The sequence below is a fragment of the Gavia stellata genome, chromosome 7 (assembly GCF_030936135.1).
Source record: "Gavia stellata isolate bGavSte3 chromosome 7, bGavSte3.hap2, whole genome shotgun sequence".
NCBI classification, from domain to species: domain Eukaryota; kingdom Metazoa; phylum Chordata; class Aves; order Gaviiformes; family Gaviidae; genus Gavia; species Gavia stellata.
In genome coordinates, this window is record NC_082600.1 from 9,142,418 (window position 1) to 9,158,178 (window position 15,761).

Here is a 15,761-nt window from a genome sequence, read left to right on the forward strand (position 1 = left end):
TAAAGGGTGCAGATGAGTTGATGGATGGGCTTTGCTCAGTTTATGTTTAACCTGCAGGTTATAGGGTCATATTGAAAAAAATGTATCCCAAGCTGTATTTCCTACCTAGTTTTATGTGGGTTAGTGTTACTTATGTCAATTACTTTTCACTTTGAGCAGAATTTCATTGAAGAAAAGAGACTTGAAATGCAATTAGAAACTGCTACTCACATCTGTGAAGATTTGAAAAACAAAAACATAAGCAATCCTGACTTAGGTAAGTTTATGCACATAAACTGGTATAAGACCTCTATTTTGAACTGATGTGCTGTCACCAGTTTTAATTCCCATTTATGTTTTGTGTAAAATACTGCTTCTATGTAATTAACCTCTCTGTTTCTAAATGTATAATGATATTCCCTATTTGATGTCCTAGCTGGAGATCCTCAAGAAATTAGCCAACTTTTTAAGACAGTGGAGTCAAAGATTTCTATGTGCAGAGACTATATTTCCAATGTAAATACCACCTTACAGAAAGTCCTGACTTCCTGGAGTAGTTACACAGAAAACATACACCTACTAAAGATGTGGCTGGAAGAAAAACGAAATGAGCATCCGAAAGAGGTACGTGGTTGGATTTCTCTTTGTAATGACAGACAGAGATACTTGGAAGCCTCCTGGAAGGAAAGCATTTTACATGACAGTGCTGGTTGTTGTTGCTTTTCTGTTCCTCATTTTGGAAATAAACTTTTGGCAGGGTTCTGCTTTAAATGATTTCAATACCTCTGTCTAGATCCCTGCTGAGATCCTGGCAAAGTGGAATTCAGTTCATGGTTCCTTAAATGAAGCTGGAAACTATCTCATCGAAGTCAGCAAAGAGCAAGTTGGATCAAATATTGCCAAAGAGCTGAAGAAACTGAACAGGAGGTGGGCTAAATTCATCAAGAGGACGCACTTTGTAAGTTACTAGTTTCATACGACTCTTTTGCCATGCAGTCTTCAAATCCATATTTTCTAGACTTATCAGCTTGCTAATCAGAGGTTAATAAACCTTTCAGTCAACTCAATATTGCCAGTTTTAAAACAGGAGGAACAGAGAATGCACAGAGGCATCCCATTCTTAAGTCTTTGTGACTCAGTTAAATGCTCTTTATGACATGATGGGAAATGTTCAATTTTTTAAACGGAAATTTTAAAACCACTTATAAAAGGAAATCTTATTGCAGAATAAAGCTCTTTATTCAGTTCTAGAGATGGAAGTAATCAATTTGTTAAGAGCTTGTGAGTCTTTGCTAAATTGTATAATCTCTGCATCAGATAGTAGAAAGTAATTATTGCTGCACAGATATTTCTACGGTTGTGCAACTTTACACCAGCTCACTTGACAGGTTTTTAGGCTGCTGTAAATTCCTATACAACCTACTTAACGTTACATATATTACATTTCCTAGAATGCTTTCACAGGAATGACATTTTCACTCTGCTTGGGAATACTAGAGTTCTTAATTTTCTAAGTTGAGCCTTTCATTGACATTTATTAAAGGTACTGTTGTGGCAATAAACAGTGGCAAAAAAATTACATTTTACTAGGAGATGAGCTTAGTGAGAATGCAAGATCAAAGGAAACATGTTCCCAAGGGTGAGGGAAATCCAGAGTTTCCTAGAAAAAACCTTAGTAAGAGATGCTTTTAGGAAATACATTCAGAAAGCAGAGATAAAAAGGCCTCTTGCACCCTTACAAGGGCTTAAGGGCTTCAGGAGTTATTTTTCTGGCATTGCTTTGGACATTATGACTATAATAGATACTATATTTATTCTTATATATAAAAAGGCAAGGGCAAATGCTTGAGCTCTGGCCTGTGACTGCCAGTACCATTAAACCGTTAGCACATTCCCTGGTCTGGATTTGACCAACACCAGCTATTGTTCTCTTGGACAATTCCCAGGCATAGCCTGGGGAATGCTGCAGCCCAGGAGTTATTCTCCATAGCAGTGTGACTGCGGCTGCTTGCTTAAAGGGGAAAGGGTAGGCCATATGGGCACAGGTTGTGCTGTTCCACCTGCTCTCGGAGTTGAAGAACTGAGCCTCACATGGTTTATTTCCCAGTATGGTTGGCATTTATTTCTCCTTCGATCCCTGTTGGGTGCAAAAGCTGGAAAGTAACCTAAGTGGTGACTGTGTGTTGCAGGAGGGTCATGGAGAGACCCATGAACTGATGACGGGAATGAACATGTTACCCTGCTCTTTGTTTATAGCTTGGTGAAGAGAGCACAGGTGCTGCTGACAAGACCACGGAGCTTCCGGGGAGCCTGGAGAAAATTGAAGAACTCCTTGGAGGGGTGGACAGCTGGGCAGTGGAGACTGGACACCTACTTAGTGAGATCAGTCATGAGGGGCCTGTGGAACCTGAGACAGAGGAACGTTTGCAGGTGAAAATGGAAATATATTGTTTAAAATACTTGTTCATCAGATTCTCATCTTTCAGCATGGATTTGTGGCTGGGGTAAAATGAGACATCATCAGTGAAGCAGAAATGAATGTGGATTTTGTGCTGTAACACTGGTAAAAAGTCAAGGCAATGCTAGTGTTTTGATGCTATTTCCCAGGATCACTCCCAGATGAGCTATAAATGAATATTCCAACATCAGTGTGTCCAGATGACAGGCAGGTGCCAATGAAGTGCTGTTGGTGCCACTGATCAGCAGTTTGCTCTTGAGTGATACTAATTACTCCCTGTCCAGCACAGCGTTCACAGCAGACTAAAACTTTGCAAGGTGCCGAGTTGAGAATTGCTCCTGGTCATACAGTGCTTTTCCACCATCTACCCTCCAGGGCAGGGAGGAGATTTGGGATAACTTGGCTGTATTCAAAGCTTACCTGTCAAAAACTGGAATATTTGAAGTATTTTCTGCAGCATGCTAGGTAATTTGTGCAGCCTGGCTTATAGGCAGTTACTCTAAACATCCACAATGAGCACTGATGAATTTCTTGTTAGTTCCACTAGTCTCTATTGTTTCCCATGTCTCTCTGCCAGGGATTACTGTTTCCCACCCAGCAGATGGCAGGTGGAAATACGTATATATAACTCATCAGCTTCAGTACAAAGTCCGATTTATTTTCTTCACCTGCCAGTGAAGGTGAGACTGAACACAGATGCCAAGCTTTGCACTGGAGAAGCTGAAGCATTATGTTGCCTTTTGCTATTTCTGCAGCAGGGCTAGTATAATCTAATGGTAGGAAGGTGACCACTGGAAGGAGGTTTCATTGGAGCTCCTCTGTCTGAGTGCTAAAATGAAACAGAGATCTTCTTTGGTACATTAAATCCACCTACAATAACTGTGAACTGGAATTAATGTTAGTTTACTTTTGGTTTGTGCCTTCTTGCACTGTGTTTAGTTGACAGAATTAGGAGTGTGAGCCTATGAAAAGACTCTATTAATCTTTTTGTAATTGTGGGCTTATGTTTATAAAATAAGCCTTATTTTGCAGTGTGACACTAGTTTGTTAAAAACAACAAAGTAACAAAAGACATCTTGAAATACAGCCTCCAAAAATGTGACTGGTATTGTATCTTCATGTCTGTGAGCAGAAGAGAGCAAGTTGCTTATTACCTGCGGTACCATAGGTCGAGATCCACAATAAAGCACTGTTTATCATTAGAAAAATGCTAATTGACAACTTCAAACAGGAAAACATGTTGAATATTCATAGATCAAAACAGCTCTAATAACGACATTTCATGATAAATATTCAAATATGGCACACTACTGTTGCATGCAGAATACCCAGCTGCTTCCTGCCTTTTAGTACTGAATACCACAAGAAAATCTGAGCCTTAATATGTGCTTACTTTTGGATGACTTCGTGATCAGACGATGCATATCCAAATGTGTGGTTTGTACATTCATTTGGAAAGCTGTTTGGATGGGAGAGCATGTTTAAAAAATACTTCTAATTGGCTCTGAGGCAGAGATATGGGAGGTATCACATTGACAGAAAGACTGTTTCAGCAAACAGAATCCCCTGTGGATGGCAGCAAATTTCTTTCTCTCTACACAGAGATTTTGCAATGCCATACACTGACTGTAATCGGAATATAACATTTTTCCTTGACCAAATCTTGACCATCCATGATCAATGCTGGCTTTTTCATTCAGTTCCTTTAAACAAAAAGACATAAATACTGTAGAGGCTTCTAATGCTTTTCATTTAACCAGAGCTTGGCTGCAAGGGGAACCTCGTGCCAAGAACAAGTTGTGGCAGCAGAAGAGATATTGCAATCCCTGACGCAAAGTGTTTCAAGTCAGGTGTCCCAACAGCATTCTCACACCACTGGGCTGCAGGCACGAATTAAAGAAGCCAGAGACAAAATAGAGGTACTTCTTTTTTTAACGTTACTGTACTCTAATTTTAGCATTATGTGATTAGGAAGACTCCTTGTCATTCATGTAAAATAGAAAATGTTCTATACTATTGGAATCAGTCTCCCAGACTCTTGCCAGGGCAAAAACTAGAACATTTCAAAGATCAGTGTCTCAACTCGAAAAACTTGAGTGATGTTATAAAGAAATAGCTTTATATAATTATTGACACTCAGGCATGTTCTGAAAAGAGTCTCTTTCTTCCAAGGCTGTCATGGGTGACATGAACAACATCTTGTCCAAATCTGAGAAGAGACCCTCAGAGAAGGAGGCTTTGCTCGATTTTGAAGAATCCCAGAAGGAACTGGAGGCCTCCATTTCAAAGGCTGTGCAACTTGTCAGTCAAAAATTAAGTCCTGAAGAATGTATTTCAAGATATGAGGTGGGTTTGTTTTCTGAGCAATTTCTTAGTGCTATTTAGTATCTAAAGGGCTGAGGTACCACAGTGAGAAAAATATCAGTTTGGTTTTTTGGTAGCTGTTAATACTTTTCTCAGCTTTTTGATTTAGCACTGTTAGCATATATTAACTTGGCAGACAGCTTGAATGAAGAAACATAAATCTGTATGGCAGTTTATTCAGTGCCCTGTCTTAACTTAAATTACTCTGTCATCCCATCAGAGGTCATCAAGTTCTGAACTACAGCCATTTTTTTGCCTGATTAATAATTAAGATTCCCATCAAGAATCACATGCCTGAATTCTTGGACAAGTTTTTAAAGCATGATTATAAATACTGAATCTCCTCTTTTTGCCAGTGGCTAACTGGTAAAGAAAGTGTCCGATCTCAAAATCTGCATCTCTTAAAGGGGTCCTTAGTGAGGTATCAAAAATGGAAGTGCCCAAAATCCATGTTGCCTCATCTTGCACAGCAAGTCCTGGGCAGCCAGTGCCGGGAGCGGCACAGAGCCTCGCTCCAGGCCATCTCATAGGGTCCCATTGCACTGGTGCAGACCTTTTACCTGCTCTCTCACAGGCATGGGACATGGCCATGTATATTCCCTAGAAATATACATTGCACCATGCAAGGACCATCACAGCCCAGACGTGCAATGTGTATGTGCTTTATGCATGGGTTTTGTATGCTACTGATGTAGTTTGATTAGGTAAATAAGCTACATTCAGTTCTGTTTATTTTTCATTATGATGCTTTTCTTGCAGGAAGCTTTTAACGCTCTGGACAATAAAGTTCTTGACAAATTTTTGAAAGCAGCTGAAAAACTGAAAAATATTTCATCTGATCGCGAGAAGCTGGTAGTGGAAGAAAAGAGTAAAGATGTTCGTAAAAGATGGGAGGTGAGATAATATATGAAGGAGAATCCGCTGTCTGTTCTCATTAGGCCTGGCATCTTTGAAAACCAATTTTTTTGTCACAATATGTTCTGACGTTTTTATTTGCTTTGTAATACTGCCTCACCATCTCACAGGGATAACGTGTTTTGAATTTTGCAGGCAGTTCATCATGAAATTATATCCTGTGTCCAGCTCATAGTAGAAAGGGAAAAAAAGAAATTTAACGCAACTTTTAAAAAAATCAATAAGCAATTAGGCAAAGAGAAGAAACTCCTAAGCATGGATAAAACCAAAGGGCTCATCAAGGAACATGAGGTACCTGCCACACTCTTTTTCTGCTCACCTACCTTTCTTTGTGAATGCATTGTCTGTCCTTCATGCTCCTTTTTAGGTACATTATTGCAGCCTGTGTTTGTGGAGCAGGGCCCTTGGGCTCTATGTTATGTAAACACAGAACAAAGAGGCCACCCAAATTATTTCTTTACCTTTTTTGACTGCAGTTATTAGCCTCCTTGCAGACAGTTAGAATTAGCTCCTTCTTACATGGATGGTATCTTTTTTCCATTTTTTTTTAAAGACAGCCTTGAAGCATTAAAACAAATTTAGCTGCGCAAAGTGTGAAAATAAGAAATTATTATTTTCTGTGACTCTCTTGATTTGTTACAGTTGCACAGATGGTGTTAGGTGCCTTCAGGTGAGAGCATCTTCTCACAGTGCAATATCCACACTTTACCTCTGTGTTTGTGCTGTATATATATTAACTATGGACATAAGTCTTTCATGTTTCACTTGCCAGGATGAGCCATGGTGAATCTTACATATTCCATAAGCAATGGGCTTTACACTTCATTGCTCCTAGTATTTTTCATCCTTCTCTTTGAGATGCATTGATGTGGCCAGTTTACTACTTATAAGAGTAAGAAATTGCTCTCCTGATGAAATTCTGGTCTTCACTGAATTCAATGGAGTTTTAATCTTTGCTTTTCATGGGTTCATGTTCAGCAAACATTATGTGTGCAAGAGTAAAGAGAAATAAGCATTTTCAGGTGTATTCCTTCTGCTCATATTTTTGTTAGAGTTTTAGTATATCTTGATTTCACCCTAGAAAGTACAATTATTGATGGGGAATATTTTAAATAAATTTTCCAGTTCTACTGTAGTCAATGGGACATGTATATCTGATGTCAGTGTGAACAGGACTTGGGACCAAAAGTAGCTAAAATTGTAGTAACATAACGAATTTCAAAATCAAGCAAGAGTCAGTATAGTCTTGTGAATGCAGCTGGGGAACACGATGCCAGAAATCCTTATTTCTTTCCTGGCTCTATTTGAAAAAGAATCAGGGGAAAATAAATTTTTCTCTCCTGGTTTGACAGCTTATGCTTTAAAAGCACTCATCTGAGAAGACAATGGAAATAGAAAAAAATGTATGAGAATAATTGCATACCCTCATGACTTAACATGAGTTTATTATATTGTTTTTCTTTGTTTAGGCCTTTTTTTCACACGAAGGCAGCCTAAGGGAACTTAGCAAGCCGCTAGAAGAACTTAAAATATTGGGAAGACTACCAGAAGAAACTGTGCCAGGCATACAGACACTGACTGCAGACTGTGAACAAAAGCTAGAAAAGCTTCAACAAATTGTAGCAAATACTTACACAGCCCTGCTGTCTCATGCTGGAAAAGGACAGTCATCTAAGAAAGAGTGGGTGACTGAGTGCATGATGTTTTGTAGCTTCACAGAAATCAGATATATGCATAGATTTTGTGATATTCTAAATGTACTACCAAGTACATTACTGTGTACATTACTATGGGCAACTGTACATTTAAACATTTAGTATTAAGTTTCATAAACTAGCAAGTACAATGTTTGATTACCCTTCAACACAGCTGCACTGTTTTTAATCATTAGCCAGGATCTCATTTTTTCCCTTTGTATTTCATATTTTGTTCTTAAGCTGAAATTTCTTTTAAACTGTAGGAGCTCCATTGTTGCTTCTGAGAATGGAGAAAAGCCTGAGTCTTCTCAACAAATTGATATTCTTTCGGCACAGGAGGTAAGAAGACCATACTTACTGTTAGAAAACAGTGCTCTGTCTAGGGGAGATCATTGGCAAAAGGAAAAATTGATTATTACTGTTCTTATTGTGGTAGGACCTCAGGCCTCTGGTGAAACATCAAAAACCCAAAGCATTTGGAACGTAGACTAAGTAAATATTAAAAAGTAACATGCAAGGAACAGCACTAGGCATCCCGAGGAGATGTGAGTCTCCAACCTTGCATTATATTTTGCTAAAGAGGCATTATATTTTGCTAAAGACTTGGTTTCAGCTGCACGAGTCATGTGTGAAGCTGTGTTCAAGTGCAAATGCCCCATAGTGTCCCAGTAATTTGAACAAGTTTCAGAGGGCACAGAGAGGAAAATAGAGAAGAGTTGGAGATATTTCCTTTAGAAAAATATGGGGAAAACCAGAAGACATGTATCTTCTTAGAAATAATTTCAGAGGGAGAAGATACTGCACCTCATCATTTGGGTGCCACGGAAGATGTCTCGTTCAGGATAAACATTCATGCAAGTAAGGCTGCAGACAGATCAGACAGCCTCCAGGCTGGTGGTTTATAGGGAGGGACCCATTGCATTTGCGTAAAGTTTGAAGATATGTAGGAATTGACTGTTATGAAGGGAGATCTTTTGTAAGGCTACTAATATTGTCCCTGATACAACGATGAAATCTGTTCTCTCATGGATAATCAAAGTATGGATTGTATAACTAACATCAGCCAGCCTCAAACTGAGGAGCAGAGTATATCCTGGAATTGAGGGCAAGAGACATGCAAAGGCATCTGGTACAAGCAGCCGTCAAAAGCTGTGGAAGACAGTGCCTTGTGGTTGTCCAAGGGTGTCCATGGAGCTGCAGCAAAAATTTGCACAAGTGGCTTATGCTTGCCAAAGACCCAGCATCTGTGGAAAGAACAAATGACCTGGCTGCAAGTCTTCAAAAATGTGCTCTTTTGGTTCATGATTGAGTTTAAACACCGCTTGTATTCATGAATGGTATCTCTCATCTCCTTTGGGACACATGAAGCAATTGCTTCTTTCAGGAGTTCACAGATGTCTGTTATTTTTCACTATATATTGACACAGCACGATGCAGAGGTCACTGTTACCTTTTGTATTTTTACTTAGACCTCAAGACCTCCTGCAGATATAGTTTTGGAGTCAGATGTGAAACATCACAATGGAGAAAGCTGTGCAAAGAAATTTGAGGAAGACAGTGATTTGCCCCTACCAGCTTTATTAGAGAGGTAATTTTTAAAGGGTAAAATGCATGTATATTGACAGATGATACTATGCTAGACATTCATAAATTCATTTAATGTATCAAACATACGGTGCACTTTTGCTAAGCAGAACTCTGTTCTTGTTCTACTACAGTTTACCTAATATTGTTCTGTAATCGATAAGGAAGCACTGTAATAACTAAATGCTTCAAACATTAGGATTTTGTAGCAAGAACACTTAGAGCTATAAAATTTTTTCTTCTGCTCTTTTCTTGGGCCAGAAAAATCTGTATCTGCCTTACTAATAACTTCAAATATTATAAAATAAAAAAAAAGTGTCAGGTTTTCAAAGAACTAACATTTTTACATTAATAAAACTGAATTTAGAGAATGCAGGCAGGCATTCATACTTGAAAATTAGCCAGGTGAACAAGTTCTCACTCTTTTATATGTTGCTCATTTATGCCCATTCATTTTCGACTTAGGTAAAAATATGCATTTGCAATATACTGTGCTTATTTTTTATGGTAAACTATTGGTCAGCAAGCCCCAACCCCTGCCATGTTCCACTAAATTAGAAGTAATATTCTCTCTGAAAGTGATTGCATCTTTCTTTAGCTATAACACACAAAGAAATAACCTGGAGGAACTTCTACATATCAGCAGAGATAAAGTAGCATCTGGCTTTACTGACGAAATAAAAGGCACTTCATGCCTTCAGAATAAGCTGCTTGAACTACAGGTAAGTATTCATCTTTTAAAAACATATTTGGTGCCTAAATTGTTACTTTCTCATGTAGAGCCCTCACCCCTCTGTGTAATCTGTATTGCCAAGGGAAAAGGAGCATCCTTACAACCAGGTTTATTAGAAGTCGAAGGGAAATCAAGGGTTTAGCATTCAGCAGAACTGCATTCCTACTTAACAGTGGAGTTTTGCAAGTGTTGCTGAAAGAAGAAATTGGTGGCTCTCAGTTTGTGATCTGCAGGCTGAAATAGGTCTAATGGAAAAGGTGACTACGGAAAGCAGCTTTTTTGTCAGCAGCAGTGGTAAGTGATGGTCCATGGTCAGGGCTGGAGGAGTCATCAGAGTTGAACCATCAAATGGCACTGGTGTATGTGCAGAATGAAATTGTTCCAGGACTTATAACTTGATTAGGTTTGTGAGAACCTTAAGGGAATGATAAAAGGCACATAATTGATCGTGGAGAATTTATTGCTGCCATTTTTCAAGTCCTTGCTTGAAAGGAGTACAAAGGTTATCTAGTATCTCAGAACTTGGTTTTGTTCTACGTTTGTTTTTTGTTCATTTGAACATAACTAAGTTGAGGTATTTTCCATTCATTCTTGTAGTAAAAATGGCTGAACCATATTTATTGAACCGTTTGTAAAATGTAGCCAAGGCATATATCTGACATGGAAATTTTCATCATAAAAAGTTGGTAGAGATTTGCATGCAGTTAAAAATGGAGTCTTAAAGAAAAAGAAAGCAATAGATACTCCTACTTTCAGGTGATGTTTTCACTTTCTCTGCAGACACTCTTGTGACTGTAATTTTATGAACTGTCTAGTCCATTGAGAAATACAATATCATATTAGTGCAATTAACGCTGCCTATCTTTTAGGTGATAGAGAGTGAAACCAATTCTGGTTGGACACAATTGGAAAACATCTCATCTACCTTAGAAAATCTTGTGGATGAAAAGCAGCAGGCTGCTATCTCTGATACGAGAAGCAAACTGAAAGAAGAATGGAAAGAGCTTCAGGATATTATAAGTACCAGGTATAAAATAACAATTCATGATATTAGCTAACGAATAGTTCATTGTAACTAATGTGTGTATTGTGAAGGGAATAGCGTGCATTACAGAAAATACCTGCACATTTTTAACCTTTTTTTTAAATTGCATAAAATGAAGCTTTCTTAATTATACTTGGTTCACATACACGTTGCAGATAGTGTGAATCTCTCCAGGAAGCACAGAGCCAGATCTTAGTAACATCACTATGCAGTATTCGCAAGTTTACTGTTATTTCCTTCAACCTTTTGGTTAAATTCACTGGGATTCACTCTGCTTTTCTTATTAATCAACGGAAAAACTTCTTTGACCTCAGGAGGAGGAGCATTAGATCTGTTAGACAGTCAATTACATTATCTTTGTGACTTTTTGTGCTGTAAAATGTTGAGCGTCTTTTCTTGCTTGCTTTCCCAGTTCATGTTTTGTTACCTTTCTTGTAGAACAAACTCTTTAAGGACTGCTTTGGAAATTGTTTTGCCAATAGAAAATGAATCCATTCTTCTATGTGAATTAGATCAGCAGCTGAAGAAAAAGGACATACAGCAGTTTAATCTGATGAATAGTGATCTTGCTTATAGGGAACTAAAGGTAAGGGAAAATGCAGAGACCACACCCTAACCAGCATAGTTTTTAATATGTCTAGGAACTAGAGAACTTAATGGGATTTTCACTCAGAAGTTTGGGACCGCTCGCAAGACTTCCCAAACCTTCTAACATCTAACAGCATTTTACTCCCTTTGCTTTCAATGCCATTGTTCCTGTAGAGCCAGCCAGGGACCCTCAATAGGCTCTAATGTAAAAAGCATAGTTGTGCACATTTTGTCTTAGGTTAGGACTTTCCAGATTTACACTGTTCCCACCTGGCTTTATATCACTTTGTGGAGTCATATACATAATGTGGTGTTAATTGGTGAGCTAAGCTAAGCTGCCTTGTGTCACATCTGCTGAGGTATCTGAGCACACCCCAGGATAGTTTTGGAAGCTCTGCATGTATGCAATAACTTGTTCACTTGCTATCAGTATCTTATGCCTAGGCTCTGGTCTGTCTGTTAGGCAGGGTGAATATTGTTTTGTTCTTGATAGGCACTCCGAGCTGAATACGCTGACTGCTACGCAGAACTGAAAGTTTGCATTTGTGTGCCCTTGGCTGTCGAGCTAAGTAGGGTTTAGGTCTCTCAAGCTGTAGGGCAGAGAGCATGTGCACTCTCTGTCTGAGATGACTCTTTTTGGCTGGAAGGGCCCTGTATTTTTTCCCAGCTCTCTGCACATTCAGAGTTTCACAACACTGACACGCTGCTGTTTGTCTGAGGGCTCTAACCAGATAGCATGCAGACTTCACCAAGAGATTTTTAAATGCGTGTAAGTCTCCTCCAAAAGTATTGCATAAAGAACTTAAAAGATGGCAGAATAACAAAACATCTATGTGCCTGCCTATGCTCTGAGTGATCTGCTGCTGCAAGAGCCTGCTGGTTTTGGTCCCAGGACTCTCACCATCTTTCTCTCCTTTTTGTCTGATTGCTGGAAAGAGGCTTGTGCTTTCTATAGTGCTGACCAAATTTCCTGTGTGTGGAATACCATTTTATTTGACTTTTCTTCTTTTTCCTTCCCTCCACCAAAGTCCAGAGTAGGAAAAAAGAGTTTTCTTTATTAACCACCCTGTTTAGCATACGTATTTTATTGCGAGTATAATTTGATTTTCATCTTGAATGCAGGATACAGATTTTCTTTCACTTCCTAACACTGTTGGTTGTTCTCTCAATTTCAGGAGATACAGAGATCCATATTAAATCAGATTGAAGTGTGCAAACAATTGGAACACCTAGATAGTTCAGCAAGAGATGAATTTAATCCAATAGACCTGCAAGCTGCAAGTAAAATTATGATTTACTATCAAAACCAGCTTGAAGAAATGAGCCATAAAATGCAGATCCGTGAGACAGTCCTTAAAGATCTGGAAGCTTTTATGGCCTCACTGAGGAAGATTCAGTCTTCCATCAAATGTCTCACAGATCCCTTAGGTCAACCTGAAGTACATGGAAAAGCACTGAGAGAGGCTGCACAAGAAGTTTCTCATATGGCAGAAGAAGCTAAATGTTTGGATGAACGCTTGAAAACAGAGGATATCTGTTTGGAAGATGCTGAATGTGGGAGAAAGACTTGCTGTGAAAACCTTGTCCTGACTTTATCTGAAGAGCTAAATGCGACTTATGATTCCTCAAGTGAACAGATGCTTACAGAGGAAAAAGACTTATACAAGATTTTTTCCACAAAAAATGGTGAACTCCTTAAAAGCATTCAGGATCTACATGACAGAATTAACAAAATAGGCTTGAAGGATCCAACAATTCCAGCTATTCAACAAAGGTGAATTCTTTTTTAAAGCTCTTAACTTCATCATTTCAGTGAACTCAGAGGGCCTGTGGCCCCTTTGCAGTAGAGCACTGAAACTTGCATGTGTCTTGAAGTATCTGTGGAGCACTGAAAGAAGTTGTGAGCTTATGGTTTATTCTCTGCCTCACAGCCTAGATAACTTTTCTTTTAAACTTCTATGTGTGTGTTTGTTTGAAGCAGTGTTGATGAAGAAAAAAATAGGAGGTTGATTGTTATGATCGTAGTTTCCAGTAAGAAAACTGTCATCATACAGGGAAATGGGTCTTCTTGCTGAGCACTGACACACGTGATGTGAAACTCTGTGCTGTAGAAGCCTTGTGTTACTTTACGACACCCTGAGAAAGCTACTAAATGATTTGTATGTCTCCGATACTGTTTCGGAAGAGCTCTCTGCAGTCTTGCAAAAGATGAATAAACAATTCACTACTGTTTACATGGGTGGAAAAAGGGAGGGGAGAGGAGTTTATAAGCTGTGACCGTTTTTTAACTTCTGAAATCCCATGCTATGGCATAGCTTCCTTTCTTAGACCATATTTTAAGATAGCCTTATGCTATCTTAAATGCACTTAACCTTTCAATAGAAAATAATTCACTATATTCATATGGACCCTATTAGACTTTAGGATTTTGGATTACCTTCTCAAGGGGCTTAGGTCAGCATAACTTATCTGAAGGACTGTATCAAATTGCACGAACTGAAGATCAAATTAGACTCTTTATGATGTCATTTAATATAGTCTGTATGTGCAGCTCAGGATTAATTTCTAGGGAACTTAATAATTACATTGGGGGGAAAAAATCAGAGACTTACTTTATTATAAGGCTGTATTTCATTTTTTCTAATAAAGGGTAAAATCATTAACGGAACTGGAAAAGGAATTGGATTGTGCTGCTGTTGAAATGAAACCTATGCAAGAAATTGCTAATAAGCTCCTACAGATCAAAGAGGAAAAAGCAGAGGAAGCAAATGAACAATGCAGAGTTACAGAGAGGTTATGGGAGGACACAAAACTCTTGCTTGCTGAATGGTAAGGAGAAAAGTTACATTTTAAAGTAGTATTGTACAAGTAAGAAGTTTGCTTGTAAAATGAGACAGCGGAAAAGCGTTAGGCCATACTTTAAAGTAAATTAAATCCTGATACAGTAGCAAATGTTATTATTATGATGCTGTAAACTATCATAATGCCAAGAACTGCACGTAGAAGTTTGCAGCCAAAGCTGATGAATTTTTTTTATTTTTAAGACATCACAGTCCTGTCATTTAGCAGGTATGCAGTGATGTGTTGGACTTAATTGGTATCCAAAAGAAAAACCTGGGTGCTGCTGGGAATGATGTGTCTTCTATATTTGCTGTGAATTTCATGCCAGCACATTCAAAAAGAAAAGTCAAACTGAAACAAATGGAAGAGGACAGCTGGGAAAACAGTCTCTTATGCAGGAAATGACTAATGGAGCTTCGTTTGATAAATCTGTGAGAGTGAGGACTGGGAAAGGCAGTGAGGACAGCGAACCTGTCCTTCTCTTATGTTTTTTAAAGATGCCTAGAGGCTTTGCCTGGACTGGCACAGTTCTGGTTAATCGTCATGGCTTGCACAGGTGTTGGTGGAAGTAATCTGTTTTCATATCCCACTGAAGGCTGGGCTGAGGTGGTATTTCCCACTGGCCACCACCCAAGCTGTTATGATATATGCTGCACATTTTATTTCAGTTTACTGGTGACTGAGCTCACCTTTCAGGTGGAGAGTATCATATAAACAGAACCACTCAGGTCACATCACAGTTAAATGTGAATCAGAGGCATATGATGGTGAAGGGCATTTTTGATTCCAAAAACTGTCCAAATACTACACCAGGTATCACATAATATTGCAGGGTTTGTGACTGGTACAGTTTATTCCCCCTTTTTTCTCTTCCAAACATAGTAGTCAAACTCCCCACATGTTTGAATATAGGAGAAAGAAGCAGACAAGAGGTTGAGGCTGCTGTTTTATGCTTAGGCCATAAATAATACATCTCTTTTTAATAGCCAGGAGCAGTGTGCAAGGGCTCTGGAGCTCCTGAAGCAGTATCAAAGCTGCAAAACTAGTCTGACCAGCATTATCCAGAAACAGGAGATTGTGCTTTCGCAGCAAACTTCTTACATGGGGAAGGAGAATTTGAACAGACTGATAACAAAGGTGAGTAACAAGAATTTACTGAAAAGGAAAGAAAAGCCTTTCCTGGGAGCATTTGGGTGTAGGGTTGCCCCTGCACACCCAGCCTTCAGGGCAAATGTTAAGACGTTGCTTTCACTTTGGCTTCCAAAATACATTTAGGGGCCATACCCTGGTTTTGTTTTAAGTTTATGTCTAATATTCTGTAGTGAATCAAGGGGAGGAATTGAAAAAAAAAAAAAACAAAACACTAGAAAAACTATGATCTAGTATGAAAAAAAGATGAAATCCTGTCCTACCAAAAACACATGTTGAAATCAGCCATATTCACCCATACCCTTTAGAATATTTCTGTATTTTCTACCAAGTTAAAAACATTATAGTGGGCGGTTTGTAAATATACAAAAATAGCAAATTCATTTGTTACTAAGAAGTTACTTTAAA

General features: G+C 38.7%; 1 protein-coding gene across 1 annotated transcript in view; it reads left to right on the forward strand.

Moving 5' to 3' along the window:
- Positions 1 to 15,761, forward strand: part of SYNE2 (spectrin repeat containing nuclear envelope protein 2) — a 177,613-nt gene that overhangs the window by 22,741 nt on the left and 139,111 nt on the right. Inside the window, exons 14-30 of the mRNA XM_059819247.1 lie at positions 160 to 256; positions 416 to 603; positions 773 to 937; positions 2,236 to 2,409; positions 4,198 to 4,356; positions 4,610 to 4,783; positions 5,561 to 5,695; positions 5,852 to 6,007; positions 7,186 to 7,397; positions 7,677 to 7,752; positions 8,883 to 9,001; positions 9,596 to 9,719; positions 10,600 to 10,757; positions 11,214 to 11,361; positions 12,539 to 13,137; positions 14,013 to 14,192; positions 15,191 to 15,341. Coding sequence (XP_059675230.1) covers positions 160 to 256; positions 416 to 603; positions 773 to 937; positions 2,236 to 2,409; positions 4,198 to 4,356; positions 4,610 to 4,783; positions 5,561 to 5,695; positions 5,852 to 6,007; positions 7,186 to 7,397; positions 7,677 to 7,752; positions 8,883 to 9,001; positions 9,596 to 9,719; positions 10,600 to 10,757; positions 11,214 to 11,361; positions 12,539 to 13,137; positions 14,013 to 14,192; positions 15,191 to 15,341 — 3,015 coding nt within the window. The remainder of the gene's footprint in view (positions 1 to 159; positions 257 to 415; positions 604 to 772; positions 938 to 2,235; positions 2,410 to 4,197; positions 4,357 to 4,609; positions 4,784 to 5,560; positions 5,696 to 5,851; positions 6,008 to 7,185; positions 7,398 to 7,676; positions 7,753 to 8,882; positions 9,002 to 9,595; positions 9,720 to 10,599; positions 10,758 to 11,213; positions 11,362 to 12,538; positions 13,138 to 14,012; positions 14,193 to 15,190; positions 15,342 to 15,761) is intronic.